This window comes from Pyrgilauda ruficollis, unplaced genomic scaffold (genome assembly GCF_017590135.1).
Source record: "Pyrgilauda ruficollis isolate IOZ18807 unplaced genomic scaffold, ASM1759013v1 scaffold20, whole genome shotgun sequence".
Taxonomy (NCBI): domain Eukaryota; kingdom Metazoa; phylum Chordata; class Aves; order Passeriformes; family Passeridae; genus Pyrgilauda; species Pyrgilauda ruficollis.
In genome coordinates this window covers 4,349,001-4,374,852 of record NW_024519207.1, presented here as the reverse complement: position 1 = coordinate 4,374,852, position 25,852 = coordinate 4,349,001, and the positions used below count along the sequence as shown (strand labels likewise).

General features: G+C 44.7%; 1 protein-coding gene across 1 annotated transcript in view; it reads right to left on the bottom strand.

The window, feature by feature from the left end:
- SIAH3 (siah E3 ubiquitin protein ligase family member 3) overlaps nt 1–24,034 on the bottom strand; it is a 41,072-nt gene extending 17,038 nt beyond the window's left edge. Inside the window, exon 1 of the mRNA XM_041467072.1 lies at nt 23,900–24,034. Coding sequence (XP_041323006.1) covers nt 23,900–24,034 — 135 coding nt within the window. The remainder of the gene's footprint in view (nt 1–23,899) is intronic.
- Nucleotides 24,035–25,852: the final 1,818 nt, after the last annotated feature.

Below are 25,852 nucleotides of genomic sequence, written 5' to 3'. Positions count from 1 at the left end.
CAGCTACAGGGAATTAATTTTAAGTGTATACTGTAGTTCTAGGAGTGCATTATTTCCTTTCATGTAATTTGTTTCCTGATATTGGCACTCTGGAGCAAGGGTATCTCAAGTAAACTTGACTTCTCATTATATATCTGAATCCCATCCGCACAACTACGGACACCTGGTGAGGGGTCACATTCAGCTGAACATGCTCAGCTGCGGGCAGGTGACATCATGATCCAGTGGAGGCACCTCAAGGTTTTGTAGACATCGCTGGTAGCGGAGCTGCTGCTCCAGGGAGAGGAGCAGGTGCTGAGTGGCCAGAATGAGTCTCGTTTGCACTGGAGTGGTACATTTCTCACTTGGCTGCTTTACTGTTGTGCCACCTTCATTACTTCTGCTATTGGTTTTTCTCCAGCTTTGAGCATAACAGGTACCTTGAAAAAGCACTGTACAGGAAAGGTGAACCGCTGTATACCCGAATTCTTAGCAGAACAAAGCCAGGACAGCTCCACTGCAGCCATTCCACAGAGCTGAGCTGCTAGGAGCAGGAAGACAGGGGGACAGCAGAGGCTTTCACAGTTTGTGTGCTGACGTGAAGGAAGATAAATTTAGGATTGAGCCCTAGTTTCTGTGGATTGTGTTTTACAGGAGAGAGAAAAACCAGGCTGTGGTTCACTGTTTCCATAACAGACATAGGTATTGAATCATATTTTTCCTATTCCAAGATGCTTGTATTTCTGCCTGCATGATGACCTTGCTTCAACAGAAAGAGTGGAAGTTGATCCCTGCTTCCAATCTGTTCCACCACTAGGGCACTCCTGTGGGAAGCAGCAGATTGCAGCTCACTCCCTTTTGGGAGAGGCTTCTTCCTTGTTAAGTTGCTCTGTAAACCATGGATGAAACATAGACTGAAAGCTGCTGCTAAGGAGTTGTGTCTTCTCCTGTCCTCTAGACTGTCAGTCTGTGTTGGGTACACCCACAAATTAAATACAGGATCAAGTCCATTGGGGAGCATGGGACTATCTGATTTTGCACCCAGGGAGGTACAAATGGGAGATGCAGAGCTGTGCAAGATGGTCTGAGCACATCAGCCCAGGGCAAAGAAGCACACTGGGCACATTTACACATTTTCAGTGGCAGCTTTGGTGTACAGGGATTCTTAATGACTCCAAGTGATCAGGTGAGTCATTTGGAGTCAGAGACCAAATAGCATCTGATTGTATTTTAGGAGCTGGATCCTGCCCTGAGTCCCCAGCAGGTCATGTCCATGAACAGATAAAGAAAATAGCACAATTTTCTCCCACACTGGCTAAGCCAGCATCCCTCACAGGAACTTATCCACCCTCTGTTTACTGGGGGACCACTGAAAACCTGGGATATCCCAGTGTATTGCTTACAGAGAATTACTCTGCTCTGGAGGGACAGGTAGACAGCAACTACAGGATTCAGGAAGCAAAACACCAGCTTGGGAATAAGAAATAGATAAAATAATAAATAAAATCCTAGATGGCAACAAAGAGATTTGGAGACTGGAAGCTCAGCAGCACTGAGAACATGTCACAAGTGCAAACTTCCTGCCCCGGTGGCTGACTACTTGCCCAGCAAGGACTCTTCAGGTGTCTGATGGAGGCACTGAGCATTCTAGTGCTTAGTCCGGCAACACATTAAATCCCAGAGATCCCTTGTCTGTTTCAACCAATAAATAACTGTGTTATACTTCAAAGTTGTGGATATCCTGCTTACAGAATCTCTTTGTGCATAGCACAAAGGTGCCTGAACAAAGTGACCTAGAAAAGGAGGGTTGCTGTTTCCTCTCCCCATTACATAAAGCTAGCATGACCAATAGAAGGAAATCCACTTTCTTTGTTCTTGTACTCCCTCTGAATTGTTGTCATCTCACCAGCTAATGAGCATGAAACACTTTCATTGTTATTTGCTGGTGTTGAAGTTTACCACAAAGGCATATGGATAAAAAAACCAGCCAAACTTACATTTTAGTTGTACACAAGTGGAAAGTGATGCATGTAGTATATCACAGTGTGGACTCTTTTTAAGGGCAACAATTCAGATTTTAGTAAGAGCCACAGCAAAAGACTTTTTGAAGATATGAACCATTCCAGTAAGTGGAAAGTGAGAGTCTACTGGACTAGTGTCTATGATGTCAAAAAGAGAAATCTGGTTAAAGATTTTTATTCTGTGTCTCAGAGTTTTGAAATCACAGAAGGGGTTCAAAGGCAACACATTTGATCCACCTTGCCTTACATCTGAGCTTCACAGACTTCTGATCATTACCTAGTCAATACAGGATCTCCCAACAGTCAGAGTGAATAGCATGGACTCACCTTGTGATCTGCTTTTGCATCTGCTCTAGGCATGCCTGTTTCCCTCCACTGGGTAAAATGGGGCTCTCCATTTAGTCAGGCATTCCTTTATATTTGCCACCAGAAAAGAGCAGTGTGCAAGAAGGGAGGGTGTGGAGTGAAATCAAATAAGGAGTACTCAGTCCAACTTGGATGGAATTAATTTGCTTCACAGAGACCCTTACAGTGCTGGACTTTGGACTTGTGGCTAACACATCTGTGATTTGAACACAAATCAAAGTGTTGGTCAAACACAAGCATTTTAGTTATTGCTGAGAAGTTCTTGCACAACACCAAGGTTTGTGTTCTATCACTCTGGTTCCCCTCAACAAATTTATTGGGCTTGGTTGAGAACTTTGGAAGGAACACAGCCAGGACAGATGGCCCAGCTGACCAAATGTATATTCTGGAATGTCATATTAATCAATAAATTGGGCAGAAGGTATTCTTTTCAAAGTAGTCTTTGCTTGGAGACTGGCTGGACACTGGTCTGCTGGTGGGAGGTGGCAAGTGACTGTATTTGCATCACATTTTCTTTGTTTTCTCTCTTTTTTCTCTTATTAGATTATCTTTGTCTTAAGATCTGAGTTTTTCTCACTCTGTTTCTTTCCCCCATCCTGCTGATGAGGAGTGAGCAAGCAGATTGCAGGTACTTAGTTGCTGGACAGGGTTAACTTACCACAAGGGACAAAAAAAGCCAGAGGTAGAGCAGCTGCAGTAGGAATAGAGTAACACCGTCTTTTGAAAATTAGTTTGTTTGTGACATCTGATGGGGAGCTACAGAGGAGGGACATGGTAATTTACACCCCAGGGCCAGATGAGAGTGCCCAAATGAAAGCTTAGTGGTGTTTCTCTCCACCACGGCCTGCTGTTGGTGAATGCAGCAGGAGAGAAGTGATCAGCTCTTTAACCTTTCCATATACATCCCTGGTGTGAAGCTGTCCCAAAACAGAGCAGATGTGGCCTGACCACAGGCACTTTCAGCATTGCTTATGTCACGTGTATCTCCTCTGATGGGCTTCATCCTACAGCTCTGTCCTTCACCCCTGCTGCTCCCTCCCCACTCTGGCTCTGAAACTCTCATGACCCCACAGCGCATAATGACCCTCCAGCCTGCAACTTGCTGCCCATGATGTTCCCTCTACTTGCAGCCAAATCTTGGCCCATTGGCCAGCACTTCACCCACACATCTTTAGAACTTTCTCCCTTTTTTGTTGCTATTATTATTTCACACATGGGTGTGAGAGCACGCTGGTGTTCTCTGAACTTAGGCTAAACTTCCTTATGACTGTTTTAACTTCTTGTCTAGTTCTGTGTGACACGAAATGTTTAGGAGTTCTGGCAACCAAACCTGTTGTGCCACCACTTCTGCAGCTTGCTCTCAGTTCACTGGGTTTCTTGTGGTCCTCCACTGAGATGAGGCTGAGATAAATCAGATGCGATGGGTGCAGCCTCAGTGACCAGGTTTGGGAGTCTCTTTTTGTACAAAGTGCACTTGTGGAAATGTGGCGGCCCATTGCTTCCAGAAAAATGCAGATAAATAAGGAAAGACTAAAGTGGGTTGCCCTCCCGTGCCTCAGGATGTGATGAAGGACATGGCATTAACAAGTCTGCTCGCCGCCACAATAACATTTCTGAGCACGGAGCCAGCACTGGCACCCTCAATGTCTCCTTTCCCTACCTCCTCAGAGACAAATTGACCCTGCCTAAGTAAGAAAGGACTTTCCTAATCACATTAGGATCAGTTTAGATGGCAGAGAGGGTAACAAAATTAGAGCTTTTAAACCATTATCTCTTCTTAATGAACATCTGCGTTGATACAAGCCCGCAGAGAGTTAAGGAAAGCTGAGCTATGTCTGATCTCATTACAGCTTTAAAAAACAAAATATGTGATGGAGAGCTGGTTCATGGCTGTAAGAAAACCATCAGTCTTTTTATAACTGGCAAGAAAGGGCTCTGCTCAAGCCCAGAGTGGCTATATTCTGATTCTTGATTTAAAAATAAAATGATCTCTGATGCTGCAAGTCTTTTCCTAGGTCCCATATGCAAACTAATATAATACCTAGTCAAGTAATGTGTCTATAATTTCATATTATATGTGTCATGCCATAGTGTTTTAATCCTGTTGTCTGCCTCTTGCTTGATGCAATAATTGTTGTAATATTTTACATAATCAGAATTAATATGTTGTATGGAGATGCCAGGGAGCGTGTCTGATCTGCTTGCTACAACAGCAATAACTGAAGTGATATTGTTATTGTACTCAGAGGGAAACATGAACTCTGCAGAAAAACTGGACTGGATGAAGCAGAGAACAGGACTGGATTTCGGCTAATGTCACACAGACACCTGTATGGTGGGTATGCAGTGGTCAGAAGTTTTACTGTCCAACATGTTTTTCTTAAAAACAGTAGATGGGAACTGTTCACATATTTCTTAGGATTGTTTCAGGATTGTTTCAATTGGAAAAGACTTAAGATCGAGTCCAACCGTTAGCCCAGCACTGCCAAGACCATCACGAAAGCACATCCCTAAACACCACATCCACATCTCTTTCAAATACCTCCAGAGATGGTGACCCAACCACTTCCCTGGACAGCCTGTTCCAATGCTTGGTTACCTTTTTAGGGCAGAAATTCTTCCTGCTATCCAATCTAAACCTACCCTTACACAAGCTGAAGCCATTTCTTCTTGTTCTGTCTCTTGTTACCTGGGAGAAGAGACTGACTCCCAACCTGGCTACGCCTTTATCATAAATTAGAAAGAAAACAGGACTACCTGTTGACTTGTCAAAGTATAAGTTACTGTTAAAAACCACCGTTCTTTTATGCATATATGTACTTATGAAAATAAACCCCCTGATGTTCCACACACCTGAACAATCAGCTCACTCCCTGGTTATTTTTGCACCACCCTAGCTACATCTCTCCAAGGTGAAATTGCTGTAGCAAGAGCTAACCCTAACCAGCTGAAGAAGTAATTTGTATTTAGCTTCAGGCAAGAGGTTACTTCCCATCCCTCTTTTATTTATACATAACTCACCAGTCTTAGATGTTGATACTTTTCAAACATCACTTCTGCAACATATTTATGTTGATGTGTGTAAGGGCATATGTGCTGCACACACACACACACACACACACACACACACACACACACACACACACACACACATATCTCTTTCTTTCCTCCAATTTGGCAGAAACCTAAGTCTAATTTTGAAATGTCACACCTCACATATAATCCCCCAAAAGAGTTTGCAATGCAGATCCCTTCAGCAATCTGGTTCACAGCACATCCCTAAAGCCAGTAATACTGGTAACAGCCTGAGATGGGAGAGCAAAATCCTTTTAAGCCAGCCTCACCACTGAAGTCTTTTATGAAACTGCTCTCTCCATCTACAGACATTTAATTGCTACCTAGCTTTTGGCCTCATTAAATTCCAGATAATTAATCCCCAAGTACTAGATATTCACTCTGCCCCCAGACACTTCGACAGGTTTTCTTAGCAGTGGCCCTGAAATGATTATTTCCTGCTCTCAGTGCTGAACATGCTGTCTCAAGCAGTTTGATGCATGCCCATTAACAGCACACCACTTGGCTATAGTAAGAGCAAGAAAAAGACAGGAGAAAAGTACAAGCCTTGCAGTATCATCAAAGTTTCTGTGAATTCGGGTGATGAGAAAAATGCAGATTTGTCTACTTCCAGGACAATTACCCTGTTGCTCTCCAGGGAGCTCAGTTTGCAGAATGGCCAGAGTCAGGCTGAGCTCCAGAGCTGCTGCCATGCACCTCTCATGCCCTGGGATTGTTACCTGCCCATCCAGAGGGGAGAGAACAAAACCCAGTCCCTACATTTTGACATTGAAACCATCTCCCACTCAGACTCCAGTTCTGATCCAAAAGTGGATAAAACCTCTAGGAAATGAGCACAATGTTCTCCCAGCTGTTCAAAAGGAACTTTAAACTTTGCTGCAATTTAATCCTAAGTGTATTCTACCACAGACTTAATTCAATCAAAACTTCTCTCTTCCTCTTAAATAATCAGCAGAAGGCATTTGCTGTAGGGTCTCCCCTGCATGACCAGCAGCAGCAGAGGCACAGCAGGAAGGCAGCATCCCTCAGGCACTACCCAAGCACTGCCCTTGAGGACAAACAGAGGCATCTTGCATGAAATTTGCGCTTCTGCCCTCAGGCACTCAACAGTATCTTCTTTTTTTTCTATTTTGTATAACAAGTTTAGTACAATCTTGAGATGATGCAGCACAGAATTGGAAGTAACTTCCTTTATTTATTTTCTGGATTGTTTGTGCTAGCAAAACAGCTCTGACAAGAGCTGGGACATTCTCACAAAGCCCATGGACTTTGGAGTGAGATAAAGAATAGTGTTTGTCCTTCAAAGAACACCTTTCCTTCACTATAAATGCTATCAGCTTACATTTACTTTTCTTCTTTTTTTGCTGTTGCTGTTTGTTGCATGAACAGGTGCCTGGATTGATTATCTCCAAAACCAGAATAATTAATGTCTTTCTGTAACTTCCACATCAAATGTATTTTGATCAGCTTCAAAAAAAAAAACCCTCTTCTTTCAGCTAATGGGAGGTGTGAACCTCTAAGTGCTGAGCCCGTGAGACTCTCCGACTTCAGAGGAGATTTCATCTCTCATTCCACAAAATTACTGAGCACATCTCAATGAAAAGAGATTGGAGTTTTCTCTTTTCTGTGTCCTAGATCTTGCTTTAACCTCAGAAAGGCCTTGGTTTATAAGCTCTAAAATGCAGGTGACAATATTTATAAGCCAACTGGGAGTTTCTACTTGAGGGACATTTTATGGAAGCCTAGCTATTTGCCAAAGACAAGCACGATATTTTCCAGATCAATGAGCCATGGACTCTATACTGCAGGCAAAAAAAAAAAAAAAAAGGTAAAAGAATATAAAAGAATATCTAGTACCAGTCCCCTGAAACAGGAGCTTCAATGCTTAATTAGCACAGAAGTAGCATTCAGGCATTTTAATTCTGCCAGGCTGGCAAGGCCAGGGCAAAGGGAGAAGAAATCCCACAGCTGATTGCCATGATGCAGGGTGACCAGGGCTGCTCCAGGACCTGCAGGAGCAGATGCTCTGCAGGGATAGTGTTCTCTGCCCTCTCCTGGATGGGGAAGCCAGCTGGATGGGTCAGCAGGTGACTGGGGGAAAAGTAAAGGAGCAATCCAGCAAAATGGGGCAGGGGCAGAAGGCTGCAGCTGCCTGGGAAAGCAGTGGAGAGAGCTGGGGCTCTGCTGTGGGGTAGGTGGTGTGTGCAGACATCACTGGCTTTTACAGAGTGCTGAAGCATCAGTCAGGAGGTTTGCAAGCCGGGGTGACTTTCACAAAGCCTCAGAGGGCAGAAAGTGCTGATCCAGCAGTCAAGATGAGCTGTATCTGCACCTGCAAAAGCTGGTAGGGAGAAGAGCACAGGGAAAAGGGGCTGTGGAGGGAGCAGGCTGATGTAGTAAACACCAAGGGAATGAAAGCCTACTGCAAAGCTATACCAAACTGATACAAACCTTGCTGCTATTTTGTTAACATTCAGGAAGAAGAAAACACTGAACAATGCCTTCCCAGCTTTGCCAAAGCCTTCCAAGGTAATCAAATGTAGCCTTTTTTTTTTTTTTTCTGCTGACAGTACAATTTCTAAAAATATCATATTTTGCCCATAGACATGTGATCTCTATTGACTAAAGTAATTGTGTTCAAACCAGAGGACTTCCTAAAAGATATCTGGGAGCTGAAGTTATGGCCTTGAGCTCCTGAGGAAGGACCTTGGTTTTGGATTCGTGCAGCTAGCCTGGTTAGGTTGCCATAAGAGCCTGTTCTAGCTTTAAAGGATGTGAATTTAAGTCTGTGAGGCAAGAATTTTTCACTGTACCCTCACCAGAGATTCACCCTGTGTTATGTCAGTGAAATTTCAAATAGGAGCAGAAATGGAAGAGCCATTTAACTTGTGCAATTTCCATCTCATTTGGGGAGTTACAGCAGAAGGAACGCTAGAAGGACCACACTGTTGCTAGGTCACAATGGGTGCAAATTCCTTTCCTAATTAATGTTTGTTAGTGTGAATGTATTACTTAACCCAGGTCTGAAACACAGAAATGTGCTGCTCATGGTAGCCATCTCCTCTGCCCTGATCATGATGGGCCAGCAGCTTTATGAAAGCTTTTGGTACCTGCTCTGTCTACAGAAGAGTTGATTTATGGTTCTCTTAATGAACATTCTTCTGTTACATATTGATTTTCTGCATGTATAATAGTTTAACTTTGAAATTATGTGAAGGCCAGAACTACATTAAGCTCATACAAGCAGCAAAACGTCCTGACATAATAAAGCAAAAAATTGTTGCTGACCTGCAGCTGGTGCATTCTCCCTCTGAGAGCCTGCCTAAGCATCATAGCCAAATATTCCCTCAAATAATATTTCTCAAAGGTGAGCTCATAAGCGAGTTAATTAAATACCAAATTGGTTATTGTGAGTGCATTTACTGGGCATGAAAAAATAATGCATCTCTGACATTTCCCTCTGTAAATATGTTTTAAATCATTTGTCTGTAGTTAATTGCCATACTGCAAAATTAAGGCAAATAGATATATTTTGGATGCTATAAGTCAACTGCTTTATGGTAATTAAATAACACCAATAGATTATGCTTAGATAAAAAATTCTGGAAAATCAGGAGCATCACATAAAGGTATGGCATTTATTGGTTCCCTGGGCATATCTCCTGGGTTAGTGTAGGCATGGCAGGCAGAAGACACACCCACATTAGTGACAAGGGCAGAGCAGAGCAGGGAGGGGGCAGATTTGCAGCAAGCTGTTATATTTTGAAGATGACCTGCTCATGAATCTGGGGTGGTAGAAATGCTGCAGAACACCACAGGTCACTTACCACCATGGGCAGCACCCATGTGTGAGCCACAGGGCACAGCTGCAGGCTTGAGATATCAGGGGGCCCTGCACCCCTGCTGGTTTTGTCCAGAGAAGGATTTACCCCTTGAGCACTCACAATGAATTTATTGCCTTCTTCACCTTAGGGACAGGGTGTGAGGGGTAAACCCATCAAAGCAAGAAGCTTCCTGCTCTTGCACCTCTCTTTGCTTTACAGCTAGGGTAACCACCTCCCATGCGGAGATTTGGCCATGACACTGTATTGCATCCCAGTCAGCTTTAGCCTGATATTGCACACTGAAAGTGAAGATAATGCATGAAAAAAAAATCATATGGAACTACAACATCCTCCCTACTCATTTGCTATACTGATAGGTATCAGGAAAATTAAGTTCCCTGGCAAGACAAAGGGAGATCTTGCTTTTGACTGTGTAGTAGTACATGTACATCTACCATTGCCTGATATGTCCCTCCATTCTTGTTTGGCCCTGTCCTGAGGCAGTGCACAGTACACCCTTGAAATTTCTGCCAGTTAAGAAATTCCTGAAGATCACTGATCTGACAAGTTTTTTTTTTTATATTTGGACATGTTATATGAGAATTAACTGCCCTTTCCATAATTAAAGCCCAGGACTGGGCTGCTGCACTGCAGACACGGACTTCTTCTTCAGCTCTGGCAACTCATGATACTTAGGACTGAATGAAACACATATTGTGCACAGGGAACCACCAAAAAAATCCAGCATGATGAAGACCATTTTGTTTATTGGTGAAGATAAGGCTGGCAAATACTTCCATACATTTATTTTTTTATCAAGTCATTGGTGTGGTGAAGCCTAGATGTCTGAGCTCTCAGGAGTCTTGCCTTTGCCAGGGAAAAACACAGAGGCTGATGCACTGACACACACTTTTCCAAAGCACAACCTTCAGCCATGATCGAGGTGGCTGAATTTTATTCAGGAATCTGAAAGAAAAAGGTGCCAGCTTTGCTGTTATTGTTAGGGGAAAGAATCAAGTTGTTGGCACAGGTATGTCCCCAAACCCCAACGCATGACAACAAGGGAGGTTAGGGAGATGTGTTTGCCTTGTGATGTCTACTTCAGACCCTCATTTTCTGTCCAGCTCTGCCTCCTCCCGCAGTGCCAGGCTTGAGGGGGCATCCTCTGCCTCCCTCCTGAAGCCGGGTGGCGATGGCACACCGCGCAATGCTGAGGCAGCATGATTGCTTCTTCCCTTCCCAGTGGTGGCTGTGTATTACCTGTGGATTAATGAGCTCTCTAAGTATTACTTAATGCTCCTAAAATGCTTTATATTTTCTACTTACATTGTAATAAGCATTAAGGGATTAAAGTAAAAAAAAAAAAATCAACTTAGATGGCTACAGTTAAGCTTCAGCATCCTCATTTTGTTTCTTACCTATTTACAGCGATGAGATCAGTGGAGCATATCCTTTGGCCTTACTGACACCAAAAAGATTGGCAGCTTCACAGTATTTATGGCAACAGTATCAGTTTTGCAGATGGGCCCATTACACACACAATGAAAGGTAAACTACGCAGGTGATTTAACTATTTTGGCCTCCACCCCAAACCACTTAACTGATGTCAGGGAATATTGTCCCTCGCTAATTTATAGAGACAAATCAAAGACACAGATTCCTGCAGAGCATCCCAGCTGGATGATGGCTCCTGCAGCTCCAGCAGCATGATGGAGTGCCCATGGCATGGCCCATCAGGTTTGGAGGCAGATAGACCACAAGGCCTTGTCAGGATGCTGTTGAACAGATCCCGTCTCCTGCAGGGCTTGTTAGTTCAGACACAGCACCCACCTGATGCATCTATTTATCCCCTAGGCTCAGCCTGGCTCGTATCCAGCCTCTGCTGCACCTCTGCTCCATCTATTCTTGCACCTCAGCTCCAAGACCTAGAGGGGCAGGAGACAGACAGCCTGCCAGGGCTGGTGGTGAGCCCAAAGGCTCTGTTTGTGCATGGAGGGGAAAGGCAGTTTTGGGTACAGAGGAAAGGACAACAAACTCTGTCACTGTTCCCTGTAACCTGATTTTGCCCATGAACTCAGGAACAGATGGATGGGTCTGGGGGAAATCTTGGTGATGCCCATCAAGATGTAGGGTTGTTCCCCAACAGGGAAACAAATTACCAACAAAACCCAGACCTAAGTTGTAGGGCTTCTTGGCTGCAGAGGGGTAGATTTTTGCAGCTTTTAACACTGAGGTATTTGCAAGTACCGGGTGGCACAGGTCTTCCTGGAGCACCTGAGCTGTAATTTTGGGTCATGCAGGACTGAAGGAGACTGCAACCCACTGCGTGACTTGCCTGTAGAGAGCCTCAAGGTCCTTTTCCACAAAAAAACTCCTCAAAATCTACTTGCTCTGCAAGTTTCTTCTAAAAGCCAAGAAGCAAAAGTTACTATTACAAAAAATGCTGAAAGGCTGCTTTTGGCAGACTTTCCCTACGAGTGAGCAATGAAAAGGTTTTCCCTTTCCCAACATCTGCTCCATCAGACTGAGTTCTCTTGCTACCGGCTGTTCATTGGCCGCTGGCAAATTGAAGCTGCTCTAGTTAAAGCAGCAAATAAGCAAAATATCCAGACACAGCCTGGATTTATCTCTGAACTGGGATGTTCTTTTCTAATCACTGGTTTATTATTAAAAAATCATTAAAAGCTTAAAAATTATTAAGAGATACCAGTAAGCTCATGTTTAGCTGCAAGTATAAAGTATCTCCGGATGCCTTGTGAAGCTTCTGGAGATTAAGCTGCTTTCAGATCTGTTTTCTGATAGTGCCTTCATCTTTTAACAACAGCCTGAAACAAAATTCAGTCTTTATAATCAGTTATGTACAAACCAGTGGTTATGTTTGTGCAACCATTCATAACCTTAATATTTTTGAGTGTCTTTTAAAAAATATTTTCTATGGCAGAAGAAACTCAGTCAAAGTTTAATTTTCTTTTAAAGCTGTATCGTTTCCCATGTGATTTGGACCCTTGAGATTCCAGGCAGGGACAGTAATTGAACAAAGGGTTCCAGTTGGCTGTATGGGGGGAACCAGAAGAAGCAAAGGTGAATTACTGCAAGCATTTGCATCTTTTTTCCTGACTGAGTTTAAATCTTGGGCATAGCTATGAATTGTCTGCAGGCAGACAGTACCTGTTTGTAAGGAATGTGCTCCTGCTGCATTGCTGTCTTCTTTGAGTTTGCACTCTGCTGAGCCTGGCGTGTGGCTGTGAAAAACTTGTATTTTCAGCCACTCCCTGAAGCACAAATAATGAGGAGTTTAACCTTCTTGAGTTGATGTCTTGAGGGAAATATTTAAATGGGACACTGCTTGGCTCAACAGGGGTAAAGACATGCCCAAAAAGCGTTTGCCAGAATGATGACAGAGAGGAAACTTAATGAGCCAGACAATGCCTTGACCACACCACAGCTATTTCCTAGGAGTGTGAGGAGAGAAAATAAGATGTATCTCCCAAGCCAACAAACCTGAAACAAAACTTTTTTGAAGGACCTGTGTCTTGGGCTCCTGTCAGATACCTTATGGTGAACCTTGCTATGGTGGGCTAGGACATTCCTGATTCCAGGACCAACAAAACCACTGCCAAGGCAACACAGGACAACATGTACCTGCATTCCAGCTGTCTCTCTAGTATGACATACAAATGCAAACTATTTTAATAAACCCACAAAAGCCTGTGAAATTGGTTGGGGGTGGCCTGAGGACCAAGTTTTGTTTCCCTCTCTGCTGCTGCAGCAGAGCTATGACAGCTTTTAAGGAACAACAAAGTCATGGGGAATGGCAATATTTCACTCCAACAAAGCCCCCCAAGAAAACACAGGTGACCCACAGACTTGCATACTGCAAAACATGACTTGGCCTAAAAAGGCTGGGAAAATCAGCATTTCCTCACCTCTAATGATGCTATCTCATCCTAAGTCACCAAAATCTGTGCTACACCTCTGGCTTTCAGTGATTAAAGACAAACAGAAACAGACTCCTTTGAGCCTGTGAGCAGACCCAGAAACCAGGCAGGGTACAGAAATGACTCTACCTAAGTAACCTCTCTGCTTTGTGCCTCTTTGCATAGTGAATTAACACAGCTTGCACATCCAAAAGCAGGTCTGAAGCACCAGGGATTCTACCATAGGGGGAAAGTAATCATGAAGCAGTTAATTGAATAAGCCCAGGAATTTTCTTTCTGCTGGAAGCCATCCCACAAGGAGAATGAGAGGAAGATTTGTCCAAGTGGATTATTTTCTCCATGTGACTTGCTCCATATTATTTTCTCCACTCAGCACTCTTAAGGAGCATGTTTACACTTGTGCAAAGTCTTTTCTGGTAGATGTTGAACAATCTGTCTTCTTATTGTCAGAATTTATTTAGCATTGCTTGTAATTACATATAAGGGTGCTTGTCCCGAAGCATATTTTGGAGTATGTCTTACTCTCTTTTGCCATCCCTCAGCTCCCACAGTGACCTCCTTTCCAGTCCAGACTGATTTAATTAGCTGATGATGTTTCTGGGCTTTGGACCACCATGAGGATTTGCATTTCTGATGAGTTTAAATTACCAGATACTTGTGTAGCTGGCATAGCTCCATACTTTTTCACTGGTGTCAGTCTCCTGTGCTGCACCTTGGATTCCCAAGCAGCCCCACAAGACTTTCTGTCTGCCTTCTTTGTTCTTTTCAGATATGTTTTTTCTGATACCACTTTGGTTTGGTCATTGTTGAGGCAAACATTCAAAGATTGCTCTCAACACCCTTACACTGCTGCACCTGCCTGTTAGCACCAAGTTCTGTTTTTATAGAGTATTGCAGGGTCAGAACACTTCAGGTGGGAAAGGAGTGCTGGGCAGTTGGGGATGCGATCTCAGAAATTGCTCTGCAGCTGGTTTACAGTCCTGCTAACACAGCTCAGGATGAGGCTGGTCTTTGCCCCAAGGGTGCATGGCTCATGTTCAGCTTCTCAACCACATGGGTGCCCTTTGTCCCTCTGTCTTACCTGGAAAAGGTAATAAAATCCATGCTTTATTCACTCACTTTGCCTGAAGTTCTCAGTCGTCCACTAGTCCAAAAAGTAATTCCTTACTTTTTTTCCTGGAGATGAGTTCCTTCCAGTACAAATAAATTGAAAGCTCTCAGCATGCAGTTATGTTGCGAGACCTTTTTTTGCTATATCTGAAATCTCCCTAAAAGCTTTCTTTTCTGAAGTGGAAAGAAAATTGAACCTGTGTTAAACAACAAACATAATATTTGGTGTTACTGTGCCCAAACTTTTGGATTTGTATTAAAGAGACAAATATCCTGCTTGGTTTTCCTTTTGCATGAGTCAAAGGAACTGTAGGGGACCAGAGGGGTTCATTTAACTTAATTTCAGCTAGACAAAAATGACATATCCTTCTCAAGATAGTCTTCCAGCTTCCTTGATTGTTGGTGGCAAGAAAAGCAGTCTTTCATTGAGAACAAAGAATGTGGCTGATCCTAGACTGCTAAGGATGTTGCACCACAGAGAGAACCTCAGTTCTCAGACAGAAAAAGCAGGGAACTCACAGTATTGTCCTCCTTTTACAAGTAAAGCCTGGACTACCCTGGCCTGTGGTGTGCCTTTTCATACAGGGGAGTCCATCCAGCATAGAGAGCACCTCCCTGTGTGCAGCCAGGTGTCCTCAGCTGAGCAGACATTACAATGCAGCACTCAGACATCCCTGTGAGGAGAAGGGTGTCTTCAGTCTGCCCTCAGCCCTTGAAAAGAGGAGGGTAAGTCTGCTGAACTCCAGCAGGTGTTTCATATGATCCTTTGCTGGACTGAGTTTGGTAATTTTCAGAACAAGTATGTCTGAGTGTCTGATCCTGCAAAACATCCATATTTTTCCATCCATATCTGTGCATGTGCTCGACACTGAGCCCCTGAGCGCCCCTGCTGATGCCGGGGTACTGCCAGGATCACCCCACTTGCCACCACCCTGCTGCTCCCATTTCAGCCTCTCATTTTCACAGAGCCTGTAGGTGACTGTAACCACCCCCTTACCCCAGCTGCCCTATGGAATCCCTGTGTGGTGGTCATTTACTCCATTTTTAGGCTTATTACTTTGCTTATTTTCCGCATGGTGGTTTTCAGGAGTGGAAGAACATTTTCATCCTCTGCTGATGTGGTTTTCTGCTCTGTAGCATCTGCCTCCTTGCTCATCTATAGCATTTGTGCTCTGGACAAGGAGATGGTACCAATTTAATATTTTTCTGTCTTATTTATGCTCCATTTCTCTGTTTCTCTTTACATTTCAGCTGGCATTTGATGTGAAAGAGTGTGTGATCTTGTGTTTAAAATATTCACAAGGACTCGTGTCTCTTCTCAGCTGTGCATTTACTAGGAGCTGATGGGCACTTCATCAGCTACTCTGAACCCTAATATTTCCATGTGTGAAATACTAAGGCTGTTTGAATGATTTATTTTTTACTGAGGAGGCTAGTCTGGAAATGAAAGAGGGTTTCAGTTTGGAACAGTTCAGAATGAAATTGCTCTGGAAGAAAAGATTAGCACTGCATCTGGTATGGAAATAGGCAGTTAATTTCTTCCCAAAGTTGTTTCAAACATTTCTGTCTTTTAAAAAAAGCACACCAAAATAAACACACAAAGTACTCGGAGGTCTCTGCTGTTCTCCTCCAGTGAAGCTTTCATGGTATTGCTGAGAGGAAAGGGGAGAGCTAAAGATAAATCCATTAATGTTATATAAGATGCTCAGAAATGCCTCTAAATAAATAAAAGTACTTAAAATTGTACACTGCACACGTGTCAGGAAATTTATTGGCAGTGCCAAGATGCTCTTCCCTCTTTGGAGAATGCTGTGGGAGAGCTGAGCAGAAGCATTGCAGGTGGTTACTAGCAGCAGGTCACCCAGAGCAATTTTCAGGAAATCTCCATGCACAAGAGAAATTTTTCCATTCAGCACAGCCATAAATAATCCCAAGGGGTAAGAGCTTTGTGTGAGGTTCTGAAAAACAGCTGAGCCTCTTCCCTGCCCAGCTGCTTGTCCTTGCAGCGTGGAAGCAGAAGAGACATGTGTCTACTTTGGCAGCGTGCATATGAAACCGCCAGCCTAAATCCCTGCTGGAAGTGGATTTGCTTTGCCACACAAAAGCAGAGGGCAGATACTCTCTTTTGGGAGCTGGTGGGATCATTTCCTTGCCTCACTATGCTGGGTGGACAACAGGGGCTGTGGCTTCTTCACTTGGACCTGCTTGCTCGAGCTCCAGAGCAGCGCAGGATGGCAATGAAGTTTTGCGGGCATGTAGAGCCCTTGGCTTCCTTGCCAGCTTCACTCACGGCTGGTGACACAATGTTTCACTGCTTTTTGCAGCTCTTCTGGTCTTGCCCCTGATCATGTTAAAGTGAAACTTCATCTGTCAATAGCGAAATTGGTGACACCAAAGATTGAATGATTGTGATTTCTTCTGAAACAGCTTGGAGGAAAATAAGACATCCAAAGTTGCAGTGAAGTTAGTGATGCTTTCCTTTCAGCAGCAGCAAGAAAAGCCCCAAATTAGGTTTTTGAATGACAGATGAGGAGAATGTTTTGCTTTAAGATTTTGGTACAGCAGGGAATGGGAAACATGAAAAAGAGCAAGAGCAGAGAAGAAAAGATACTTAATAAAAAGAGACAAGATATGGCAAAAGAGAAAAAGAATGCAGTCTGATAAGGTGTTTAATGACTGAACATCCATGTTTTTTATTTCCAAATACACCACATGCATACAGAGGTGGGCTGGGAAGTTGCTGTCACATTCAGCTAGACACAAGCAGCTTCCTCTGGCTCCATCAGAAGTGGAAGTGGCTCGGCTCTGCTCAGTTCTGCTGCAAAACCCACAGCAAAAGCAGGCCCAGTGAATTGCCTAAACCTTGTTCATCTCTCCAAAGGAATTCCTTCCTTTTTGGTGGCTCATGTGCTGCCTGACCTCTAGGGGCTCCAAAGAGAACCATGGCTCTGTACCATCCTGTGCCATGCCATGTGTGCCAGTGCCAATGCCACAAGAGGCGCCAAGGGCAGCCCATCACGGTCATTGCTCCCATGGTCACCATGCCAGGGGAGCAGCAGGCCCATGCAGCCAGGAGAGCATGGCTGTGTCCTCCCTTGCTCCTCACTTCCTCACTCAGTTCCCAGTAAAGCTGCATGAAGACCGTCCTTCCCCCACTGCCACCCTATGAAATTATTGCAGGTTTCAGTTTTTCTCTCTTGAGCACTCAGTTGAGGGATGCCAATTTCCTGTTGAGAGGGGAGGACTTTGGGTGTGCCAAAAGAGACACGAAGTCTCAACTCTGAGCCAGGCAGAACAAGAATGATGGGCTTTTAAACAGCATAGGAAGCACCAAAGTCCCAGGAAGGCAGGGCAGAGACACAACAGCTCCTCTCCCTCATTTTACCCGAGCTCTTGGGGTCCGATGTGCTACCTTTAAACTCAATTTCTTGCATTACTTAAGAACATCAGATTGTTACTGAGAAAAAAAAATGAAGGTTTTAAATGTCACCCAGCTACATGTGCTGGGAGTTCTTTGCTACCAGGTGAGAATCTTAATGGATAAACAAAAAATTATACTCTCTGTAAATTCTGACTTTGAGGCAAAATTCATGATGTCTGGGAACCTGACTGAGGACATTTTAGCACCTGCAGGGACTTGCAGGACCATATTCAGTGTGCCTTTGATCTGCTGGGAAGCAGACTGAGACCTTGACACTGATTTCATGTAATCAAGCCTTGTATTAAAACACTCCTTTTTCCTCTGCGCCCTCTGTGTTAGTCACAGCAATTCCTTTGGAAGAGTATTTCCCCTGAGAGAGTTACCTGCGCTGTTATGTCTAACACAAAGGGCTGCACTGAGAAATTCCTGATATTCCTGAGCCATATCAGAGTGGGTGGATTACAAAGTAATGTGTGGCAGTGTCTGATGGATACTCCTCACCCTTCTGTCAAATACCCTGTCAAGGGGAGAGACATTTTTCTAATATTAAAATAACAGCACTGTCTTCCATTGATAACATCTGACTTCAAATGTCCTGCAACCAGGTCAGATTTAATGTAGAATCAGAGAATCCTGGAACAGTTTGAGTTGGAAGGGACCTTTTAAAGGCCATCTACTTCAGCCCCACCACAATGAGTAGGGACATCTTCAATGAGATCAGGCTGCTCAGAGCCCTGTCCAACCTGACCTTGAATGTTTCCAGGTACGGGGCATAAACCACCACTCTGGGAAAACTGCCAGTGTTTCACCATCCTTATCATAAAAAACTTCTTCTGTATATCTAATCGAAATCGATCCTCCTTCAGTTTAAAACCATTACCCCTTGTGCTATTGCCTCAAATTCACTCCCAAAATCAAATGTGGGTAGGAAAGGACTCAGTGCTTGCCCACTCTGTCCCCCCTCCAGAGCTGGGGCAGAACACGCAGGGCCAGTTAACAATGGTAATTAACATTCTGCAGCGGGTTTGGGCTGGGAGGTGAGGAGAAGGAAGCCTGAGCCTATGAACACAGAAATTTCTGAGGTGGGGGCTCTTTCCCTCCCTCTCCCCAGCAGAGCCCATGGTTGTTATTCTGTTATTCGTGGTTGTTATTGACAGAAGCTCGGAGCTGTCCCGCTTTGCAGCGCGCTTGTAGCGCATCCCGTGCTGCCCTTTGCCGCGGCCCACGGCGGCGCAGGTGGATGGATCTGCAGGCTAAAGGTTAATGGCTTCAGGAGAGAGGGGTTCTGGGGCCAGCAAGCAGCAGTGAATGGAGAGCCCCCAGGGAGAGCTGCCTGCCTGAGCTTGCTGTGCCTCCTGTCTGCAGGGCACCCTTGAAGTCACATCTCAGAACAGACCGAGCCTCCTGGGCTGATCAGGGTCAACTGGAATGCCTTCAAACAGAGGCAGGGCTGACAAAGCCCTGCCTGCTGCTATCCACATCCCTAGAAAAGGATTTAAAATCTGAGGTGCCCAGTGCTCACACAGCCCTAGCCCACAGCTGGGGTGGGAAACAGGCACCTTGCCAGGAGCCCAGGTCTGCAGGTAGCAGAGCATTTTACAGATCCTCGCACCGCAGCTGTCACAATCCTGCTGGACAATGGGGCCAAATGCCACTTTGTCCCCAAATCACAGCCCTGCATGGGAGATTTGAGGTTGTCTGGGCTGAGACAGTGGCATGTGGGCATTGTTAGCAGCAGGTTTCACAGTCGCTCTCCTCCCTTGTACCAAATAAATAGATCTCATGAGGGTGTAATGCACCCTAGCACTTTAATCCTCCTGGGGATAAAGTGGATTACAATGCTATTTGACTGGCCACTGGCAGAGCCAAACTGTTATAACAGGATTCAAATCCCTAAGTCAGAGCAGATTTGCTTGTTGCTTTAAAAACTAGCTGAAAGACAGCTTGGACCCATAAACCATGTTACAACCCTTTTAGAATATTAAGATTGAACTATTTTATGACCTTGTTTGGATTTTTTTTTGTAAATCAACAAGTTTCTTGAAGTCCTACAGAGGTGGAGATTGGTGTTTTTTACACCAAAACCACACTTTTTTATTATTTAAAAGAACAGTTTTCACACTCCCCAAATAATTAAAAATTGCGTGTAAAACAGCTAATAACTCCTTGAATTAAGAAGATCTTTTTTACTCAGCCATATGCAGCATCTCATGAAGCATCAGCACCTGTCTGGAATGTGTTTGCACTGCTGACCCCTGCCATGTGAGGCTGGCTATCAGGACAGGGACTGATGCTAAGGAGTGAGGATACTCCCAAACTTCCCTTCTTTCCAGTTTGCAGTTCTGGGGAGAATTGTTATTGATGAGGGGAAAATGGACAGAAATTCACTGAGCCTCACCTCTGAAGTATTAGAAAACCCTGCCCATTTCTTCCATGCAATTGGAGGACCTTCAAACTTTCCCTGCATGCTGGGACTTGCAGCCAGCAGCAGGGAAGTGTTGCTCCTTTAACTGCTATGGCTTTGGAGGGAGCAGCCTCTTGGCTAGAGAGCTTTGTTGCCCAGCTGTGCCTCCCCAAGGGAAGATTTCAGGTTGACCACATGCTTGAAAGAAGACAGGTTACAAAGTAATGGATATAATATGATTGAGGACGAAGGTGACCTATAGAAGTGTGGTAAGTAAGTGCTTTTCTCTGCTTGGCAAGTGAATTTTGATCCCAGCATAGCACTGTGCTGTGAGACGCTGCTATATCTGGGGAAGCTTTGTAAGAGGACAAAGAGCAGAAAGTGGCAAAAGGACAAAGGCTCCGAAACAAACACCCCCTCCCATTCATACTCCTGACAAATGGACAAAACAGTGGGGGACAGTTGCAAAATTATCTTTCTTTCTTAGAGTCACCTATGTTAGCCTGTTGAGTGCAGGGAAAATAGCAGCAGATCAATAGAGGTGTCTGTGCTGACACTTGCCCTTTAAGAAACACAAAAATGTTCATCAGCCTTCCCAATTAATGAGCCTTTCAGTGGGAAGAAATATATGGGTTTCTCTCTAAGTCTGTGCTTCTCTACCAATCTCTGGTTCTCTCCTAAAAGCAGAAGTGACAGGCTCTGGTCATTGTCAGAGGTCCAGGCTGTGATGATGATGACAGGATTCTGGCATAACTTTAGAGGAATGCCCCTTTGGTCTGGCTGCAGGTCTGTGACAGCAGAAGCCATCCCAACCTTCCCTGGAGGGCACCAGGTCTCCCCTGCTGCTCACTGAGTGCTTTCCACAATGCCACATCTCTGACACATACGTGATCTCCAGCCACAGATCCTCCTGTTTGGGCTGAGTCCCACTACATCCCTGAGCACTCCTTTGGGCAGAAGGGGTGAAAATGGAGGTCCTGCAGCAATTGACTTTAATGAAGTTATGTGTGTTGGCACTGATTGAAGACCTGGCCTGTGTGAAGGATGTCAATGTGCATAATCACACCAGAGTGTGATGCCTGTCATTTATCATTTGCACCAATCAGCCAGGAGTCCCCTTGCACCAGCACTGGGGAGATACAGAATAAAGAAATCCCTTTGCAAAGGGCTTACGATTTTGGAGTAAGCACAATCATTTAAGCCTCGAAGAAAAGGGAGAGAAATGACATTGCTCCCAGCCCTTGTTTCCTAGCAGGTTTGTATTCATCGACCGCGAACCTTAATACAGTTTTCACTCCACTTGTCAATTGTTCAGATAGATTTGGGGGCTGTCAACAAAATGTTACAGTTGAAAGGACCCAGCTAGAAATAATAGACTAAGAAACATCAAAGTAGTCATAATACTGTAAACCACCACAAAGGGATAAATTTGGCCCTTTCATATTTCATGGTCCCTTAGATGTCTTTTGAGAGCAACAACAGCCACCCTGTGCATCCCTGGGGGAGAAATGGGCACCCTGAAAAGCAGGTTCACCTGGTTTCACTCTGGCACCAGGTTTTGGACAAGGTGCCTTGCTTGTCTGGAGCCAGCAGGCTCCAGTTGGCCCACAGGCTGCTGTGAGTGATCAACTGATTTTGTCATGCTGGGCACAAAGGGACCTGATCCCCATCTCCTCTGGATGCTGCCACAAAGTGGTGATGCATTCCTTACACAGCTGGAAGGAAGCTGAACACATGGGGAGCACATCAGGGCTAAAGCTCACCCTATTTATGTGGCCGGTTGTGACCTGGGTAACCTGGAGCACTTGCACAGCACTTTTCACAGTCAGAGGGGTTTGTCAGAGCAGAGGGTTTCTCATCAGCTTGTTCATCTGAATGGTGTCTAACAGCCTCCTGTGGGGACACCTGTGCCTTTGGGTTCCCAATGCAGCCGTATCAGGGGAGCAATTCCCATCCTGGTCAAGACAAGTCTTGCTGGGGCTTCACTGACACACCAGACCTTTTCCTAGAGGGTCCTGTTCATTTCCAAGAGAATTTGCTTCCAATGCCTGCATTCAAATGCTGCCTCAGCAGGACTGAGATTGTTCATCGTTCTGCACGGCTTTTGATCTGAGCAGGGAAGAGCTTGGCCACGGGGAATTTTAGTAAAATGAAGTGCCCTATATGTTTAACACAGCTGCAGCTCCTACCATAGCAAACCTGCAAGTCAGCAGGACCTGAAATGATAAACGTGGGTCTACTCTTAGGTAACAGCGGAGCAATAGTCACCCCCCTGTGTGCTTATGGGACCTTATCAGACAAGGCCACTGGCACTGAAATTGTGTTGGGACCTGTTGTGCGTTGACAGCCTTTTTTGTTTTTTGGTTTTTTTTTTTTGTTTTTTTTTTTTTTTTGTAATTAAAATTATAGATGAAAGTAGCAGGAGACAGTCACATAAAAGGGTTGAGCACAGAAGAATTCACTGACAAAATCTCCCCGTGCACTTAGGAATGCAGCTATTTCTTTCACCCATTCAGACAACCAGACGCTTTCAGATAATGACAGGGCTGTGTGTTTTTAACTTATCTCGTCAGGAGCGTGGTGCCGGGAAAGGCGAGCCTGCACCCAAGCGCTTCAGCCCCGGGGAGCGCCTGCCCCAGCCGGCAGCGCTCAGAGCACAGTCTTGCGGGAACATCCTCCCGGAGCCGGCACCCTGCTAGAAACAATCTCCTTCTGCCTTTTCTTTTCTTTTTTTTTTTTTTTTTTTTTTTTTTTTGTGAGGTGATGCTATTCTGAAGAGGGATTTACCTCATCAATGGACGTCCCAGGGACCAGGAGCTCGGGAAAGATGCTTCCTGCAACCCCTCCAAGTACCTCACAGGGACCCTTGCAGAGCCAAAAATAAGTTGTCCTGAATTAAATTAATTTCTAAGCTTGCACCAGGAAGGCGGAGCTACCTCACGAGTCAGGTCAGCAAGGACTTCTCACAAAACAGAAGCCACTTCATTAAAGTTGGTCATTCACTAGTGTGATAAAGTAATTAAAGCCTCCTGATTGCTTTCTCCCCCTGCTGCTCCTTCTCTGCTACAAACATGAAGGCTCTGGTGTAGATGGAGTTGTTGACACTTTGTCAGTGAAAATTGGTAACTGTGCAAGTAAAATAAATGTTTTTATGGGGACTATAAATAGTTTTGCGTTGAAGCAAATGTATTCTCCTTCCTAAAATAGATTCACCTTGCAAACAGCTTAAGGACAGCTTCCGTGCCAGAGGAATGCCTCCAAGTCCCCCCCAGGAGACAGAAAGAGCCGCTTTTCCCCTGAAAGAGCAAACGACGGCAGAGGAGATCCCTCTACTGCCACCCCCTCTTCCTGTTCTCCCCTGCCTGGCAGCATCCCTCTGCGCTGGGGTGTCAGCCTGGGAGACCACACAGCATCCTTCGACTAGAAAGGGATCTTTATTCATCCAACTAACTTTTCCGATCATTTTTACTAAACGCTTGCAACATGCACGCTCATCGTGTGGGCGAAATGGATGAGGAAACTTTGGGGAGGGGGAGCCGCGACTTCCCACGGTCGCTCGGAGCAGTGGGATGCTTCTCCTTTGCTCCAAAGGGAATCATGCATTCAGACAATGCAAACATCCTCTCTGCCAGGGCTGCAGTGTGTTAACAGCACTCTCCCCTTGCTGCCAGAGCATAATTTCATTCCCTGTGGAGAATCACGGGTGGCGGTGGTGGGGACGGCGAGGAGATATCAGAAGAGAAAATATATTTTTAACTCACCTTGAGGCTGTGTGTTGGGTTGACGACGCAGACAAGTTGCCCGGCAGCTGAGAAAACCCTCTTTGCCTTGTAGTGCTGAAACCGCAGGTGAATAAGATCTAACACAGCCCCAAAGCACTGGGTGAAGAAAAGCATCACAACTTTTGGCGTTGCTGCTGCTGCTGCGGCTGCTGCTGCTGCTGCTGCTGCTGGCAGTGGGCAGGGGAAGCAGCCGGGGAGCTCTGGAGTCCTTGAGCCCGGGGCGGGAGTGTAGTCGGCGAGAGCTGCTCTCCGGCACAGCTTAGCATGCCTTCATATTCATCATCAAAATAAGACGGGAAGAGGCTTGCAGCAGCGGGGCGGCCAATGGAAAGGACAGGAATGTTATCCTTGAGGTCCGGAGACAGCCAATAACAAATGCCTCCCCTCCAGAAACTCCCTGATGAATTGAGCCTGGTGGAGAATGTATTATTGAACATTACCATACATCAGCACATTGCATTTATCTTGTGATTACAGCCAGTCATACGTAAGGCTGTGGAGATATACAGGCAAAATTGATTGCTTAACATCTCCATTTATTAATTGCCTTAATTTAACAAAGGAATGCTCAGATAGCAAAGCTAAATGTAAGGCGTAGGAAAGAACCCCCCAGTGAAACTGTTGGAAAGTAGCAAAAATAGGTTAAGCAGACTATGTTTTACTGAGGGAGAAAAATCAAATATGCAAAGAGAGTTACAGCTCCTTGCAGGGGTTAAACAGAAGTAGAGCTTGCTACATAAATAGATTCTTACTGTCTGTGCATTCACAGGCTTCAATTTGGAATTTCACTGCTCTGAAGTTTTCTAAATTTTATATCCCGCTACTTCACAAGAGTCCCAGCACACAAATAACATTTTCTCCACCATTGAAAATAGGAGAGGTCAGGTCTCAGGTCTGGTGTAACTTGGAATAACTCCATTTAGAGACAGCAATGTTTTCCTGGTTTACACTTGCTGGTGGATCAGGTCTGTTGGACACAAAACATGGTAATTACTGGATGCTGGAACTATGGGAGCATAAAAAGGCACAGAGCATGCTTCTAAAAATAATGAAATATGTGATGCATGAGAGCACACACACACAGAGAAACTTGCACTGAGGGAAAAGTGGCTTTTAAATCAACAGAATAATTAAACATGCAGAAGGCTTTTCCTTGTCATTCATCTGCATATCAGTGAGCAGGAAATTACGAATTAGCCATTAGATGGTCCTAGGCATTAAAAAGGAATTAGGGAAGTGCAACGAAAATAAACATGCTTTTAGGTATTATTACCAGTGCGTATCTCTGTTGGTGGGCAGGGATCCTTCTCGAGCCATTGAGTCTCATTAAACTTGAGTCCCCGTAACCGGGTTTTCTGGGAGGTGACTGAGCTGAAGCAGCTAAGGGAATCAGAAAGCACATTAATTTCATGGGACAATCCTGTGTGATATGTTGCTCTGCTTGTTAATAAATCAAAGAGAGTTAATTTAATTAGCTCTCTGCCAGAACTTCCTATCAGGGTACTATTTAGGCTTGCTAGCTAAGTACTCAGATAGCTTATTTAGCCTTGGTAATCCTTTTCCCCTTCAAAGCAGAACAGAGGAAAGTAGCTTTTCTTTCATTTTTTTTTTCTTCTTTTTAAAAGTGAGCCCCATGCTGGGGGTGAGGCTGCTGCTGCGGACACAGCAGCCCCCGTACAGCACGGGAATTAGCCTGGGACTGTATTGTCACAACTGCCTCTTCCTAAATCAATACTGCAATCCTGCCTCTGCCAGACTGCAGAGAGGCTGTGCATGAAGAAAAAAAAAAAAGAAAAAAAAGAAAAAAAGGAAAAAAAGGAGAAAAATATCTGAGTAGATAAATAAGAGAAAATTCTGAATGCTGGAACAGCTGATTACACAACCCCCAAAAAAACATTAAGGATGGGAGGAATATGCATCCCTCAGCTCCTA